At 34.4% G+C, this 15,846-nt stretch overlaps 1 protein-coding gene across 2 annotated transcripts in view; it reads right to left on the bottom strand.

The window, feature by feature from the left end:
• HIKESHI (heat shock protein nuclear import factor hikeshi) overlaps positions 1-15,846 on the bottom strand; it is a 36,751-nt gene that overhangs the window by 6,647 nt on the left and 14,258 nt on the right. Inside the window, exon 2 of one of the 2 annotated variants that reach the window (XM_074217061.1) lies at positions 3,280-3,431. The exons of the other annotated variant lie outside the window; for it this stretch is intronic. Within the exon in view, the coding sequence (XP_074073162.1) occupies positions 3,280-3,295 (16 nt within the window). The 5' untranslated portion in view covers positions 3,296-3,431. The remainder of the gene's footprint in view (positions 1-3,279; positions 3,432-15,846) is intronic. 2 annotated transcript variants of the gene reach the window in all.

The following is a 15,846-nucleotide window of genomic DNA, read 5'->3' as shown; positions in this document are numbered from 1 at the left end:
ATGTTGGGGAATAATTTTTAATTATCTCAGACTAATTTGATTTGAATTCATATTCTATATGAAAATATGCTGTGTTTTATGCTATGGATGTTATGTTATATAATATAGCATATACCAGTTCCCACAGCTCTTCATATCTAATGTAGAAAAAAATAAAAATCATATATAGTGCCATAAAGGTTTACAAAGCCCTTTCTTCACAAAAGACCCATAAAGAATGTATAACAATTATCATCCTCATTTTACAATTGAGGAAATAGGTTTAAAAAGGTTAAGTGACTGAGGGCCAGAGAGGTGACATGATTTTCTTGTGTCACAGTGTCAGTCAAATTCCAAATTCAAAGTCTTCTAATTCAAAATCTATCATGCTATTACCTTGATCTACTTACCTACAACTCTTAAGTGCTTACTGAAAGCATAAAATTGGAAAACGGGACTAAATACTCAATAGGTGCAAACTTCAATAATTAAATTTTTGGGGGGCAGCTAGGTAGTTCAGTGGATAGAGCACTGGCCCAGGAGTCAGGAGGACCTGAGTTCAAATCTAGCCTCAGTCACTTAATAATGGCCTAGCTATGTGACTTGGGCAAGTCACTTAACCCCACTGCCCCTTTAAATAAAACTTTTTAAAAAAAAATACTTAAATTTTTTCCAATTTTAAAAAATAAATGAAATTTAAAAAAAAAATCTTGGAAATACCCTAGTTTACGTTTGTTCAGTTTTAGTATTTCTATGTGACTGGTTCATTTTGAAATGTCCTGCTAATTCAGACTTTATGGAAGGAGACATGTTACATACTTATTTCTGCCTAATAGTAGAATCCAGAACTTCCTATGATAGGGTGAGGGAGAAGAATAGGTGAAAGAGGAAAGTTTTCTACTGCTATCACTAATATGTGTATCCAGAAAGAGATTAAAAACACTCTTAAGAAGTCAAAGGAAATGGGAGCAGTCCAAAGGAGGACTAAGGGAAGGATCTTTGCTGATGGAGATTGTTTCATTTTTTGCATTTGTATTCCCAAAACCTGGCACAATGCCTTACATAAAAGGTACTTTATAAATGCGTGGTGATTGATTATTACTACAGAATTCCATTCTACAGCAAAGGTATTAATTCTTTTTTTTAGGTGTTTTTTTTTTTTTTTTTGCAAGGCAAATGGGATTAAGTGGCTTGCCCAAGGCCACACAGCTAGGTATTTATTTAGTGTCTGAGACCGGATTTGAACCCAGGTACTCCTGACTCCAAGGCTGGTGCTTTATCCACTACGCCACCTAGCCACCCCTAAAGGTATTAATTCTTAAATTAAATATTTCGCTTTCATGTCAAGACCATGAGAAAGCCCTGCATAGCTGGAAGAAAAGTGAGGATACAGGATAGTACAAGTTAAGACTGGCATATCATGGGACAGCTAGGTAGTACACCAGCCCTGGAGTTAGAAGGACCTGATTTCAAATCCACTTTCAAACACTTAATAATTACTGGGTAATCTTGGGCAAATCACTTAATCCCACTGCCTTGCAAAAAAAAAAAAAAAGACTTGCACATCACCTCAGTCTCTCATAACATTAAATCTGTCAAGTCTATAATTTGAGACTTCATTAAAGGGTTCTAGATGTGCATGACAACAAGGAGGTCGGAGATCAGTGACTGTTTCTTGTCTTAATTTGAATGCCATACCTAAGATAATCATCACAAAACTGAAGATATACCACGATACAGGAGAGGCTAGACAATCTAGACACAATATGGAAATCTAATTTTGATACAGTACAACACAAATCAAACGACGAGCAGCAAAAATAATGTTTTACTCAACATAAAGTTTACTCATGTGAACTTAGATGTCTTCATTTTACTATTAAAAACTTAAAAACTAACTTTACTACCAATATAGTAAAAAAGAAACAACACTCAGAATTTTATTTCTCATTTCAATATCTTCTAATAGATTTTTGGTTTTCTTAAAAAAAGCCTAAATGCATGTGAACATAGATATATGATATTCATTAAATAAACAAATCAGGTATCTATTGTGCCTAGCATTTTGTTAGGTACTCTAGGGGATAGCAAAGTATAATGGTGCTTGCTCCCATGGGAGCTAACAATCTGTTTTGAAAATGACACTGATATTCATTTAAAAATTAAGGGAACATAAATAACATATATTTAATGTTGAATTATATAGTATAAACTTTAAATGACATTCTCAGAATTCACAACATAATGTAGACCACTCAGTTGACTAAAAACTAGATTTATGAAACTTCTTCCCCATTCTATGCCTCTTATTCTCCCCCTCACTTCATGTGGGGGGGTGAGAAAGAAATGTGGTGGTCTAAGCCCATGTTGTCCCCTTCTAACTATCATTCATGCTTTCCTCAGAACAGAAATTTGGAAAATACATTAAGCATTAATGCTAAATAAAAACTGAGCTGGGATGAGAGAAAAGGAGACCACAAAGATTAGCGGTACTTAAATTATATACACTGAGGAAAATAATTAACCAAACAACAAAAATAGGAAATGAAAAAGAAAAAAAAAGTTAATTGAAAATTATTTCCCTAATAGCTTATTTTAATTCCAAAGTCACCTTCATAGCATAGTACTAAAGCAATAGTAACATCAGAAAGAACGGGGAGTCAAAGAAACAAAATCAGTTTGTATCAAAGGAAAGGCAATCTCAAAAAATGGAAAAGAGAAACTCAAATCTTAATTTATTAAAATTTTAAAAGAGAACAAAGAATTAAGTGATATCTTAAAATTCCTCTTCAGTGCTTAGTTGGTTTTTTCCCTCTGGGAACATAAAAGTTTTGAAAACTAGCACATATATAATATTAATATTCTAATCCTTATTACAAATAAGCAAAATGTGGAAATGAGTGGGGGGAAAAAAACTTTGGAATAGTTCCCACATTCTAACACTGTCTCACAATAGTATCACTAGGATAAATAAAGTAAAATGCAATTATGAAAAGATTCATGTTATAACAAATTCAGTTGGACTTTAAGTTTTAAAAAACTGGATGTTCTGAGAACACTATGGTGCTTATTCCCCTCACTACAACACTACACCCAAAAGCTGGGGTTTTACCATGATCTTTCAATGCCAATTTGATGCTAATGTTTCTCCTTGTTTATTTCATCATCCTGAGATAAGAATACAATCATGTATGAAGAGTATTACAGACATGGTAAAAAGTATCTTTAAAAGTAAACATAAAAACAAACACTTTTCCGATATATCTATCTTACATCTGAACTATTGGCCTACTCCCCCACCTGCTCCTCCAATCATGGCCTCTTCTGATTCCCATCCTTCATACAATTTTCCACTGTAGATGATACTTGCGCTGCCCCATCTGGAACTCTCCCTGCCTGAGACATTGAGCCATTTCCTCTTTGTATCTTGAGACACTTTATAAATAGTTAACCTATAGAGAAAAGGAAGGTTTTAGGTTGAGCTTTTAGGGTATAGAAAAGTATGTGGATGTTGTGTTTATGAACTCTTCAAATACATTTCTCTGCACAGATAAGATTGCAGAGGGAGAGTTCAGCTGTTAAAAAAATTATAAAGTCATCTTGACAAAAAACCAAATAGGATGTTTCATGCAACCATCTGTATTACTTTATTAATTTATATATATATATGCATATATATATTTATATGTATGTATATATGTTCAATAATGATGAAAATTTTCATTTAAGTAATTCTGAATAAAGTTTTTTTTATAATTTCCTTATTTTTGAAGATCATTGTTCTATGATTCCTATGATTTGGTTATGGCAGAAGGAAACTTAAAATTGCTAATTTTTGGCTTTCCATATTTATAATACAAATGTAGGAAAGATGCTTAAATTTCTATAAATAGAGACTTAGTTTGCATACCATCTTCATTCTGATTGGATTTTCAAGTCTGATGATAATACAGTGTTAGTAGCATGGCCTAATACATAAAAATATTTTCTAAATTCTTGATAGGAGTAATCATAAAGGAAAATGCCAAGTCTATGACAAAATATCAATAGTTGACAAAACTTATATTGTAAGATCTAAAAAAAGAATGCTTTGGTATTAATAGAAAACTTATTGTAGTTTCTAACTTCAGGTGTTTCTTAGTTGATGGAATAGTCAGTAGTACACAGTAGCCTGTCAAATTTGGTTTCTCTATGAATGTCATTCATTGAAGCTACCCTGGCTGAGAAAATGGCCAACGTAAAAGGAAATCCTCAAAGTAAAATTCATCTTTGCGCCGGCCCTGTTTAAGCCAAAGCCAAACCATCTGACTTCTGACCCCAGGAGGTTTGGCAAGAACTGAAGGATCAGACAGATGGACATTCTAAAAGGTTTTTCTGATTCTTTCCCTTGGAGGTCAGAAACTATCAGACTTCATAATGGTCACCTGACTGGCAGTTCCAGAACTTCAGGAGCTTGCTAACATTCACTCCCAGATGGTGAGCATGTGCCATGGTTATAAATTAGACCTGTAAGACTGGTTTCCAATGATATTTGGGAGGTATGAGCCTATCAATTTAAACTCACAAAGTTTCATACCAAAATGAACTTTGCTATTAGAGCAACTTCTTGAACAGAGATAGTACCGGGATTTCAATCACACAGAATTCCCAAACAAGGAAAACTCTCACCAGTGCAGGGTGGCACCTCCAGTGCAAGTTAATCTCTGAAGAGAAATGCTTATAAGCACAAAAAAAAGGGGAAATTCTTTGCTCTTAGCATTGGTAAGTATAAAAGACAGAATCTGGACTCAAGTCCTCTTGGTTCTACTCAGCTCTCTAGCCATAACATGTCTCCTATAGTAACTGCCCTTAAGCTAATTTTATAAGCAATATTAAATACAGCATGTCCCAAAAGTCTTAGTGCATTTTAAAGTTATGAAAGTTTACATATGATGTTCCTCTTTAGACTAATTTGTTAAAGCAAATGCATTTCTAAAATAAATGATCATTTTCCTCACTAATTCTTAACTAGTCCCAGAACAATTTATGTCCACTTCATTTCTAAACTGGCAGAAGCACAAGGTTCCTTCCAATTCTAAGATTCTAGGAAACCTTGAATAGTGCTCTGAATACCCATGTATATACTTCCTGACTTCACACTTCAAAAACTTTCAGTTTCTCTGCTGCCAGAAGATCTACTTCTCTTAAGGTAGAGCATCTTGAATATATTTGTGGCAAGACATATAAATAGAGACTTACTGGTTTGCATCATACCACCTCCATTCTGATTGAATCTTCAAGTTTGATGATAATTCAGTATTAGTAACATGACCTCTATGTAACACTACTTTCGAAACCCCTGATAGGAATAATGAAGCCTAAGGATTAGTAAAGAGGGTAGGGCATCAATGAAGCCCCTGTTTAATAGATGAGTCCCTTAAAGTGGTGGGACTCTGGGAACTCTGCAGTATGCCCATCTTCCCATGAAGAAATGCCAGTAATTCATGGGAATAGAGGAAATGAAATAAGGCACTTTGAGATCTCTGCCTTGGGGATCCTCTCAAAACTTGTTTCTCAGTCAGAGATCCTCTTTAAATTAATTTGCATATGATTCAGGTAACTAAAAAGTTTTCCAACTGTTTACCTTAACAACCTATAGTTAATGGGTCTTTTAGAAACTACTTCTGTTTCATAGTTTAAGTAATCATCAGAAGAACTTAGAGAAGAGAAGAGGAGTAGTTAAGCATAGAGACTGGGGCGGCTAGGTGGCATAGTGGATAGAGCACTAGCCTTGGAGTCAGGAGTACCTGGGTTCAAATCCAGTCTCAGAAACTTAATAATTACCTAGCTGTGTGGCCTTGGGCAAGCCACTTAACCCCATTGCCTTGCAAAAACTAAAAACATAGAGACTAAGATCTAAGAAAAGAACCACTGGGGATGGCAGCAGACAAAGTAATGGAGCCTTAAATATTCCTGGAGTAGATCTGAGCTATAAGAATAAAAGCAGACAATAGTGCATTGTGAAGGAGCAATTCCTGTATACCCCAAGGAGAGCAATGCTAAGGAGAAAGGCTTCATTTATACAAAAATATCATTAGAAGCACTTTCAGTAGTAGAAAAGAACTGGGCAATGGGTACACATTAAATAGATGAACCAACTGTAGTGCTCTGAAATCAAAAAACTGGAATTCAAGCCTGCCTTTGTCACTTATTTCCTATGTGATTTGGGCAAAGAAAGGAAAAAGGTTGTAGAGAAAGAAGAGTTGACAGTGATGAAAGGGTCATAAACAAAACATTTTTAAAAAAGAGAAAAAGGAAATTATTAGGCAAAGACTAAGCTTCCTGGACCCAGAAAAATGCCTGGAAAATATTAAGTTCCTGAATTAAGTGGAGAAATTACAGATCAAATAGAGTTATAGACAAGAGGTAGAACTGTATTGTGGTGGGGCAAATTCAAAACATGACCTTCAGTATTCCATGAATTGTGAAGACTGAGTAGATCTGAGTGGAAAGAGTTTAATGTTTTCCTCTTCTGGCCCAATCCCTGGGTAGTACTGTAAGTATGAAGAGTTGTATTTAAATTCAAGAAGATGAGACTCAACAAATGAGAGGTTGCAAAGACTCTAAACTATAAGTGTTTTTCCCATTTTAAAGAAATCATTTCTTTTAGGAGAAAGTCTAACATGTTAAAAATCAGTTTTATTATAATTTGGAGATCTTTAAAATAAAATAACCATATTTCTTGTGACAAGAGAAAATCCATTAATTTCAATTGGAACGATGTTTAAATAATATAAATTACAAATCATGTAAACCAAGTGGCAGTTTGTTTTCCATATAATTACTGTTTAACTTTCACATATTAAAACTTCAAATGGGGTAGCTAGGTGACATAGTGGATAAAGCACCGGCCTTGGAGTCAGGAGTACCTGAGTTCAAATCCGGTCTCAGACACTTAATAATGACCTAGCTGTGTGGCCTTGGGCAAGCCACTTAACCCCATTTGCCTTTCAAAAAAAAAACCCTAAAAAAAATCTTCAAATGCAAGAAACCTATTGCACTTGGACTACAGGCACACTTGCTATAAACACCACAGAAATATGAATATAAATCTTCAATTAGTAAAAAACAAATGTTACATGAATGTTAAAAGGCAGAGATTGCCATTTAATCTTAACTAATTCTAATGACTGTGACAAGTTCTTTTCTCTAAAATTACTATCCCTCCACTATTTATTTAGATATGTAATCAACTAATTCTATAAGTTTTCCTTTAGTAGATTTAATATCTTGGGAAAAAAATGAATGAGTACTTGGGATATCCATCTTTTTTTATTTTTAATACATAATCATTTTATCTCTTTATTGCCATATGTATGCTTAAGAAAAGTCTTTTATATACAAATCATTATAAATAAGGTTATAACTTACTTATAATTAACATTTATCTTTTTTTAGATCACTTGCAATTTAGATTCTTCTGAGATTGTGTATCACAGTTGCTACCATGTGACATTGTTAGTGGGAAAATATTTGTGTAAAAAAATTTTAGTTTAATAGCCTGATTTATTGTTTTACATGCAACACCTGTTCAAATTATGTAGATGGAGTAACATGATGGTTGTTATTTATGAGGAATATTCAGTATTCATACTTTTTAAATATTGAATAAAGAGATTTCTCTTGAATAATTAGCAAAATATCATCTCTAAATAGGAGTATTTAGGGAATTCTATTGTTTAGACTCTTTATGTTAACATTTCCAGGTATGTACATAGCGTTCTATTTAATGAAAGATTTGATATTATTACTCAAGTGGGTGTACCAGGTTATTCAATAGACACATTCCATAAGCAGAATCTTGTCTTATTTTTAATAATAGATTTTGAAGACACTGGATTTCATGAGAAGCTTCAAGATTGTATTTTATCCAATGATAACAGCTTTTTAAAAATTCAATAAACAAAGCAACATAGAATTGTTCATAGAATTATGAATTTAAGAGCTGTAAAGATCATCAGAGGCCATAACAATGGCTTGTAGTTATTGATATCTTCAGTTGCTCTTTTCAGCAAAATGCATTCAATAAGCCCCCCAAATTGTGTATCAACTAAGATCTTTTACATTTTACACTCTTTTGAAATCTTTCCCTCTTTGAGATTCTATTGTCTTCTTGACTTATACAAATTCTAACAGGCTGATCTTGCTTGGTTCTCATGTCAAGCTCCCTTCAGGGTCATTCTCTCCTCAATTGCCTTTTACTCTTAAGATGGCTGCTTGTAAATTGCCATTGTCATCTTCTATAAACTTGTATTCTATGGTGTCCCTGGTTCTCACATTCTTATTCCCATTAAGGAGATAAATATTTGAGGGGTAAGGCATTTTATGAGTTCTTACAGACTCTTCATTGTGGCAACCTTATTACACTAGCTAAAGTTCTCTAAAAGTGGTCAGTTTGAATTAATTACTCTAATTTTGTCCATTTCTCAAGGTTCATACTTGGTTAAATAAATCCAATTAGAGCTAATTATCTATTTTTCTAATTTGGAAAATATAACTTTTATTCTAATTAGTGCAGTATCAGATGGTACTCATCTCTTCTAATCTGTAAAGTCAATGTTATTTTTGGTGATAGTTATGCTCCTGTCACATTCAATCTTCAATTCTTTTTTTCATATATTATTCTTAATATATGAGCATGAGACTCCTGAGTATTGTACAAGTACTTGGCTTCTTTAATTTCTTGAACCCAAACCACATTTTTCTCTCCATAGAGATGTAGTTCACTCCCTTGATATTATGCTAATTTGCTGGCTATAAGAAAGACTATATATTAAAAATCTTTATTTGGAACAGATATTTGATGTAATTGGTGCAGGAAATTCCTGGTTAGAAAAGTCCCCGCTACTAATGCAGATTAGCAATTACATTTCAACTTAATTTCAACTTAGTTTTCAATATTGCCTAAGCCAATATGAGATTTAAGTATTGCTCAGAGTCACATAGCTAGTATGTTTAAGGGGAAGAATGTGAAACAAAATCACCCTGACTTTATGGATGGTTAGCTCTCTCTTTTATATTGCAATGTCTTTCCAGTCCATTAAACATACCTATAGTTACTGTGTAATTAGCTCAAATGAATGTGCAATTTTAAAATGTTTTCCTTAGTACTTTTCAGACCCCAGGTCCATCATCTTCACTAACAGAAGCAAAAAGATCCAAAAGACCCATTTGTACTTCTATGGATCAAAATACATGAAAATACAAATCATAACCCTATAGCCAGCTTTCACATTTAGGCAGTGATCAAGTTGTGACAGCATCAAGTATGACTCACTCTAGTATGGAGAACTAGATAGAATTTATACTTCACTAGCAAAGCCTTCAAGAATCTAAAGAAACCTCTACACAATGACGAACCAATGGACATTATGCATAGAGTCCCTCTACCACTATCCATTTGCAAATACATCTTCCATGTCATCTAAGCTTTACTAAAAAAATCAGTAAGCACTGATTAAGTATTTACTATATCCCAGATGCTGTGCTTGATGAAAACTGGGGGGGAAAAAAGGTTAAAAAGAGACTCTTCCTGCCCCCAAGGAGTAGACAAAATAGAAATGATAATATACAAGATAAATACAGACTAGAAGGAAGGTAAAGATGTTACTAACATTAAAGAGACCAAAATAGAAATACTTAGAAGAGGTGGTACTTGATATTAATCTTCTAAGAAGTTAGGGATTTTAAGTCAGTGGCTAGAAGGAAAGCATTTCAAGCATGGGGGGGGGGGGGGGGATATCCAGGGCAAAGGCAAGAAGTTTCTATGTCTTGTCCAAAGAATTGCTAGTAGGTCAACAGTAGTAGATTGGAAAGGTAAGAAACAATCGATTTGTGAATAGTATTAAATATCATAGAAATTTATATTTCACACTGAAGGCAATAAGAAGTCATAGCATATTGACTGGCAATGATGTTGACATGGTCAGCCCTGTATTTTTAGGAAAATCATTTGGGAAACTAAGTAAAAGATGGGCATTACAGTAGAGGGAGACTTTTAGGCATGAAGATCCCTTAGAAGACAACAGCATTAGATAAGGTGAGAAGTAATGCGAGTAAACTGATGGCTGAATGAGTGAAAGCAAGAAGCTAAATGAGAGATATAAGAAATTACAAGATTTGGAAAAAGGCTGAATATGGGGTGAACATGACAAAGGAGTTCAGATGACATAGAGAATGAAAGAGAACAGAGTTGGGGGCAGAGCAGGGAGGGAACAGGGAAAAATTCTTTTTTGGACATGCTGAGTTAGAGAGGCCTACAGAATATACAGCTTGATAGGTTCAACAAGGAGCTGATGATGTACAACTAGTGTCCCAGAGAGACCAGAGTTAGAAATACAGATCTAATAATCATCTTCAGAAAGTCAGTAATCAAATCCCTTGGGAGGTGATAAGATCACCAAATGAGAAAGTTTAGATTAAAAAAAAAAAGATGGTCCAGGATAAAGTCTTAATGAAGACCCTCATTTAGTGGGTATGACACAGATGAGGAAACAGCAAAGAAAATTACAAAGGATTACAGTGAGACAGAAAGGAGAACCAAGAGAGAAGAGTGATTTTTAGGTTTTTTTTTTTGCAAGGCAATGGGGGTTAAGTGGCTTGCCCAAGGTCACACAGCTAGGTAATTATTAAGTATCTGAGGCCAGATTTGAACTCAGGTATCCTGACTCCAGGGCCGGTGTTCTATCCACTGAGCCACTGAGCCGCCCCCAAGAGTGATCTTTTCAAGAGAAAAGTGATCAATGATGTCAAATACGTCAGGAGAGAGGTCAAATGGGAGAAAAGGAGAAAAATAAGCATTTCTATTGTACTTACTCTGTCCCAGACACTGTGCTAAGGGTTTTTTACAAATATCTCATTTGATCCTCACAACAATTTTCTGAGGTAGGTGCTGTTATATGTCCATTTTTCAGTTGAGAAAACTGAATCAATAGAGGTGAAGTGACTTCTTCAAGGTCACACAATTAATGAGTATCTAAGGTTAGATTTTAACTTCAGGTCTTCCTGACTCCAGATCCAGGATGAGGATCCTCAAAAGGAAAAGAATTTAGAAGAAGCTGTGCTAGACTTGGCAATAATAAGTCAGATAGGGTTTTGAAGAGTGCTAGTGTAAAGAAAGTATAATCAATGACTATTGATTTCATCAAGTTTAGTTGAGAAGAGCAGAAGACATAGAAGATGAGAGCATCAAATGAAAAGAGGCTTAAATGTGTTTGTAGACAGCAAGGAATGTACCAGTATATAGGGAGAGACTGAATATTACAGAGAAAGTGGAGATGATGGTGGAGTAATGAGCTGAACAAGACAGAAGTGGAGGGGGCAGCTAGGTGGCGCAGTGGATAGAGGACCAGCCCTGGAGTCAGGAGTACCTGAGTTCAAATCCAACCTCTTAAAATAATTACCTAGCTGCATGGCCTTAGGCAAGCCACTTAACCCCCAATGCCTTGCAAAAAAAAAAAAAACCCTTAAAAGACAGGAGTGGAGGAATAAAGGAAATATGCAGCCAGTTTGGTCTAGGTAAACAGAAGAGCCACTTCATTATCAGACACTAGAGTTAAAAGAAGATATTAGAAGACAATGTCAAAGGGATCTGTGCTGAAGAGCAAAACAAAAGAAGGAAGTATTCAGAGGAGGACCTCAAATTTTTAGTAAAATACAAGGCAAGGATCTCAGCAGAGAGGGGAGCAAAAGGGAAGGGTATGGGAGAATAGAAAATAAAAGCTTTGAAACAACTGCTATGACAAGTGGGATAGGGAATTAATTATGGGGGGGGGAGAAGTAGAACTCCCTGCTGTGGTAAGGATCCAATTGATATTAGCTATGATAAATTTATAATGGATCTAATCAGCACACATATATTCATTATTTCCTGTGTTTTGTTCAGCAGTACAGGAATAGGAGTGAAGGCAGAAAGATGGTAGAAGTTAATATAGAACTGGACTTTAATAAGGCATAATCTCAAAAGGACATGGGAGCATGAAATTCATTGAAGGATAAAAATCTGAAAGAAACTAGATAATTTCTCATCTCAGGAACACATCAATTATATACATAAGTAAGTTGTAGCAGTTTTCTAAAAATATGGAATTTATGGAAATTATGGAATTAAATATTTTCATGTGTTCCAAGATAAGCTCCAATTAAATACATAATGCAAATATAAAGGGTGACATCATAAACAAAACAGAGAAGCAACGAAGAAATTACCTTTCAGATCTATGAATCACTAAAAAGTTTATAACCAAGCAAGGTATATAGAGTGGTTCAGAGAAGATAAAAGAGAAATTTCTATTATACAACATTGTAAGTAAAAAAAGGTGCTTGGGAAAATATTCTCAGCATATTTCTCTGATAAAGATCTGGTTTCCAAACTACAAAAAAAAATAATTAAAATTTATAATAAAAGTCATTTCCCAACTGATAAATGGACAAGGTACATTGACAGTTTTCAAAGAAGAAATCTATTCTATTCCAAGTCATACCAAAAATGCTCCATTTTGGACTTTCACATAACATGATAATTCTCCTCAAGCCTACTTCTCCTATGTCCCACTACAATTCTTTCTGCTTTTCCCTCTGGTACAACTGCCCACAAATAACAAACTTGTCTTTTTTTGCCTTAAACCTCTTTTTTTCTAACACCTTCCATCTCATGGTATTCACTGAGACAAGGATCCCTCTGATGATGATTTTTTCCTTGCTATCCTTTCTAGTACTTTCACTCATATTTCAAATGAATGGACTGAAAAATATTGATGGATTTCTTATTTCCTTAATTATCCATGTAGTTCATATTATCCTGCCTATAAACTTCTTAAACCATTCATTCTACAAATCAACTAATACCTTTACCAGTATTTTAACTTTCTTATTTGGTCAGAACTGCAAGAAGGAAGGAGAGAATTTAAGCAAGATGATGTATGACTACTTAATATGCTCAGCACTTCCCCAATCACCTGAACTCAAAAAAGTTAAGGTAAGATTCCTTTCTGACTTATTTAATCACAACATCAGAGTCTAGAATGTTTCATTTATATCCTTTCTTTTCCATCCCCATTACCAAGCCCCTAAATCCAGACCTTATAACTTCAACTCTGCATTACTATAAAAACATCCTAATTGGTCTCTTGGTCACTATGCCACAAATTGGCCCTATCATATTTTTCTAGCCTTATTTTTTACTATTCCCCAAATGTGAACCCAGCTAGAACTTACAGTTTCTCAAAGGAATCATTTTCATTTCTGTCCCTCTAGTGTTGAATTTTCTCCCTGTCCCTACTACACACACATATTCCATAAAGAATTTTCCAACCACATTAGTCCATTTTGCCTTTCCTTCCCTCAGAATTCCTGTAGAATCCCTTTCCTATAGGATCAATTTTGGCACACTGAAATGGGTCAAATTTCAAGGTCACATGTCTCTCACTCAGGTTAGGTTGCAAAGCTTCCTAAAGGTCAAGACTATGTCAAATCCTTTTCTTCCAAATACCAGCATGCCTTTTTAAGAACTTATCTTCAGGGGTGGCTAGGTGGTGCAGTGGATAAAGCACCGGTCTTGGAGTCAGGAGTACCTGGGTTCAAATCCGGCCTCAGACACTTAATAATTATCTAGCTGTGTGGCCTTGGGCAAGTCACTTAACCCCATTGCCTTGCAAAAGAAAACCCTAACAATAAATAAATAAATAAATGAACTTATCTTCAATAAAGATTTGTTACTAAATGGGATAGAAAAACAAGGTATGGCAAAGAATGTGCTTGCATGTTTTCTCTTGCTATGCATGAAATAGAATAGACCAATAAATTTATTGATATTCCCCCAAACTTTTCTTGCTTCATATTTGTTTTTTTAATGCACATACAAGCTAATTTAGGAAACCTGACTATAGCAAAAACAACTGTTGTGATATGTAAAGTAATTTATAGGGTATGACCATATTTTTAAAAAACTGCTACAACTTACTTATGTATAATTGATGTGTTCCTGAACAACTGAATGTAAACTCTGTAGTACAAAATGACTATACTATACTCTTGGGGGACCAGAAAAGGCATCTCTTCAGATAGTGGGATTTGGGCTGATTGCTGAAGGAATCTAGGGAAAATAAAAGGCAGAAATTAGTGAGAAGAATATCCTGGACACGTGGGCTAACCAGTGCAAAGGCATGAAGTCTGGATATAAATGATCATATTCTAGGAATGTCAAGTATGCTAATGTAGCAACTGCAAGTATGCTAGTATAGCTAAGTGAGTAAGTGTATGGAGGGGAGTATAAAATGATTCAGATAGCCCTAATAGATAAGGATATAAACAAACAGTCCTCGATAGAATTGCAAAATATTCACAACTACATGAAAAAGTGCTCTAAATCATTAACAAAGAAAAATTCAAATTAAAACAACCTTAAGATTTCACTTCATACCCTGCAAATTGGCAAAGATGACCAAAAAATGACAATAGTCAATGCTGCAGGGGTTGTGGAAAGGTATACAAACTTAAACATTGTTGGTGAAATTGTGAAATGGTACAGTCATTCTGGAAAGCAATTTGGAATTACAGAAAGTAACTAAATGTCCATATCCTTTGAACGTCTATTACTGGGATTATACCCAAGGAAGTCAATATTAAGAAAAAAGCCCCTATATAGTCCAACATATTTATAGCAGCATTTTTTGTGATAACTAAGAATTGGAAAGAGAGATAGATATGGGAAGTATCTATCAAATGGACAATTGCTAAACAATTATGGTACATGAATGAATATCATAGACTATTACTATGCTATAAAAAATTATATGATACAGAAAGACATGGAAAAATCTACATGAACTGAAGCTGAGAAAAGAAAACAATATATACAGCAACTACAACTAAATGTAAAAAAACCACCAAAAAAATCAAAAGTAACAGAAGTATAAAGATTAAGTGGGATTCAAATGGAGACATGAAAAGATAACTGCCAATTGAACCATTCATGGAGGTGGAGGTACCCAAGTATTATACACTACATGTGATTTCAGGTTTTTACAATGTATTATAAGTTGTGCTGACTTTTTTTTTCCCTTTCCTCTTAAAAATACTATTTATCTTAATGGTTCTTTAGTAAGGGATGGGATATATGTGATAACCTGATGATGTAAGAAACCTAATTTTTTTTTTAAAAAGCCGGTAATGGTAAGGTAAGAAAAGTACAAATAACAAAGAGCTTTTAATGACAAACAGGCATTTATATTTGATCCCAAAGGTTACAGGGAGCCACTGGAGTACATTAGACAGGTAGTGACAATAACAAACCACTGCTTTAGAAAAATCACCTTGGTAACTGAATGAAGGGTAGTAAATTGAAGTGAGGAAAAACTTGGGGCAGGGAGAACACATTGGTTATTGTCTACTTCAGAAGGTTACTGTGACAATCAAATGAAAATGCATTAAGTACCAAAGCTCCTGAAAACTGTAAAATTAGCCTAAAATAAGGTGGTATTATAGTACTGTCCTACTCTCCAAAGTTTATAAGTATGTAGTCACTACTGACTCACTCTTTTATCCCCAAAATCTAGTTTGTCTATTTTGTTTCTTTGTTTTATTCCTCAAATCTGATATTCTGTTTACATTTTCACAGATAGCATACTATTCCAAGTTATAATACATCTCTATGTTATTGCAATATTCTGCCAAACTGGCCTCCCTGCCTCTTTTTTCTCTCTCTGTTTTCTTTCTAACACAGAAAAGAAAAATATATTTCCTAAATGTAGTTTTGACCACTTAATTCTATTTACCAAGTTTCTCAAATGACTTCCAGTCACTTCTTAGACTCAAAACTCAGAACTTCCT

This window comes from Macrotis lagotis, chromosome 1, assembly GCF_037893015.1.
Source record: "Macrotis lagotis isolate mMagLag1 chromosome 1, bilby.v1.9.chrom.fasta, whole genome shotgun sequence".
NCBI classification, from domain to species: Eukaryota; Metazoa; Chordata; class Mammalia; order Peramelemorphia; family Peramelidae; genus Macrotis; species Macrotis lagotis.
The sequence above is the reverse complement of the archived record's forward strand: the minus strand, read 5'-3'. Positions and strand labels throughout refer to the sequence as shown.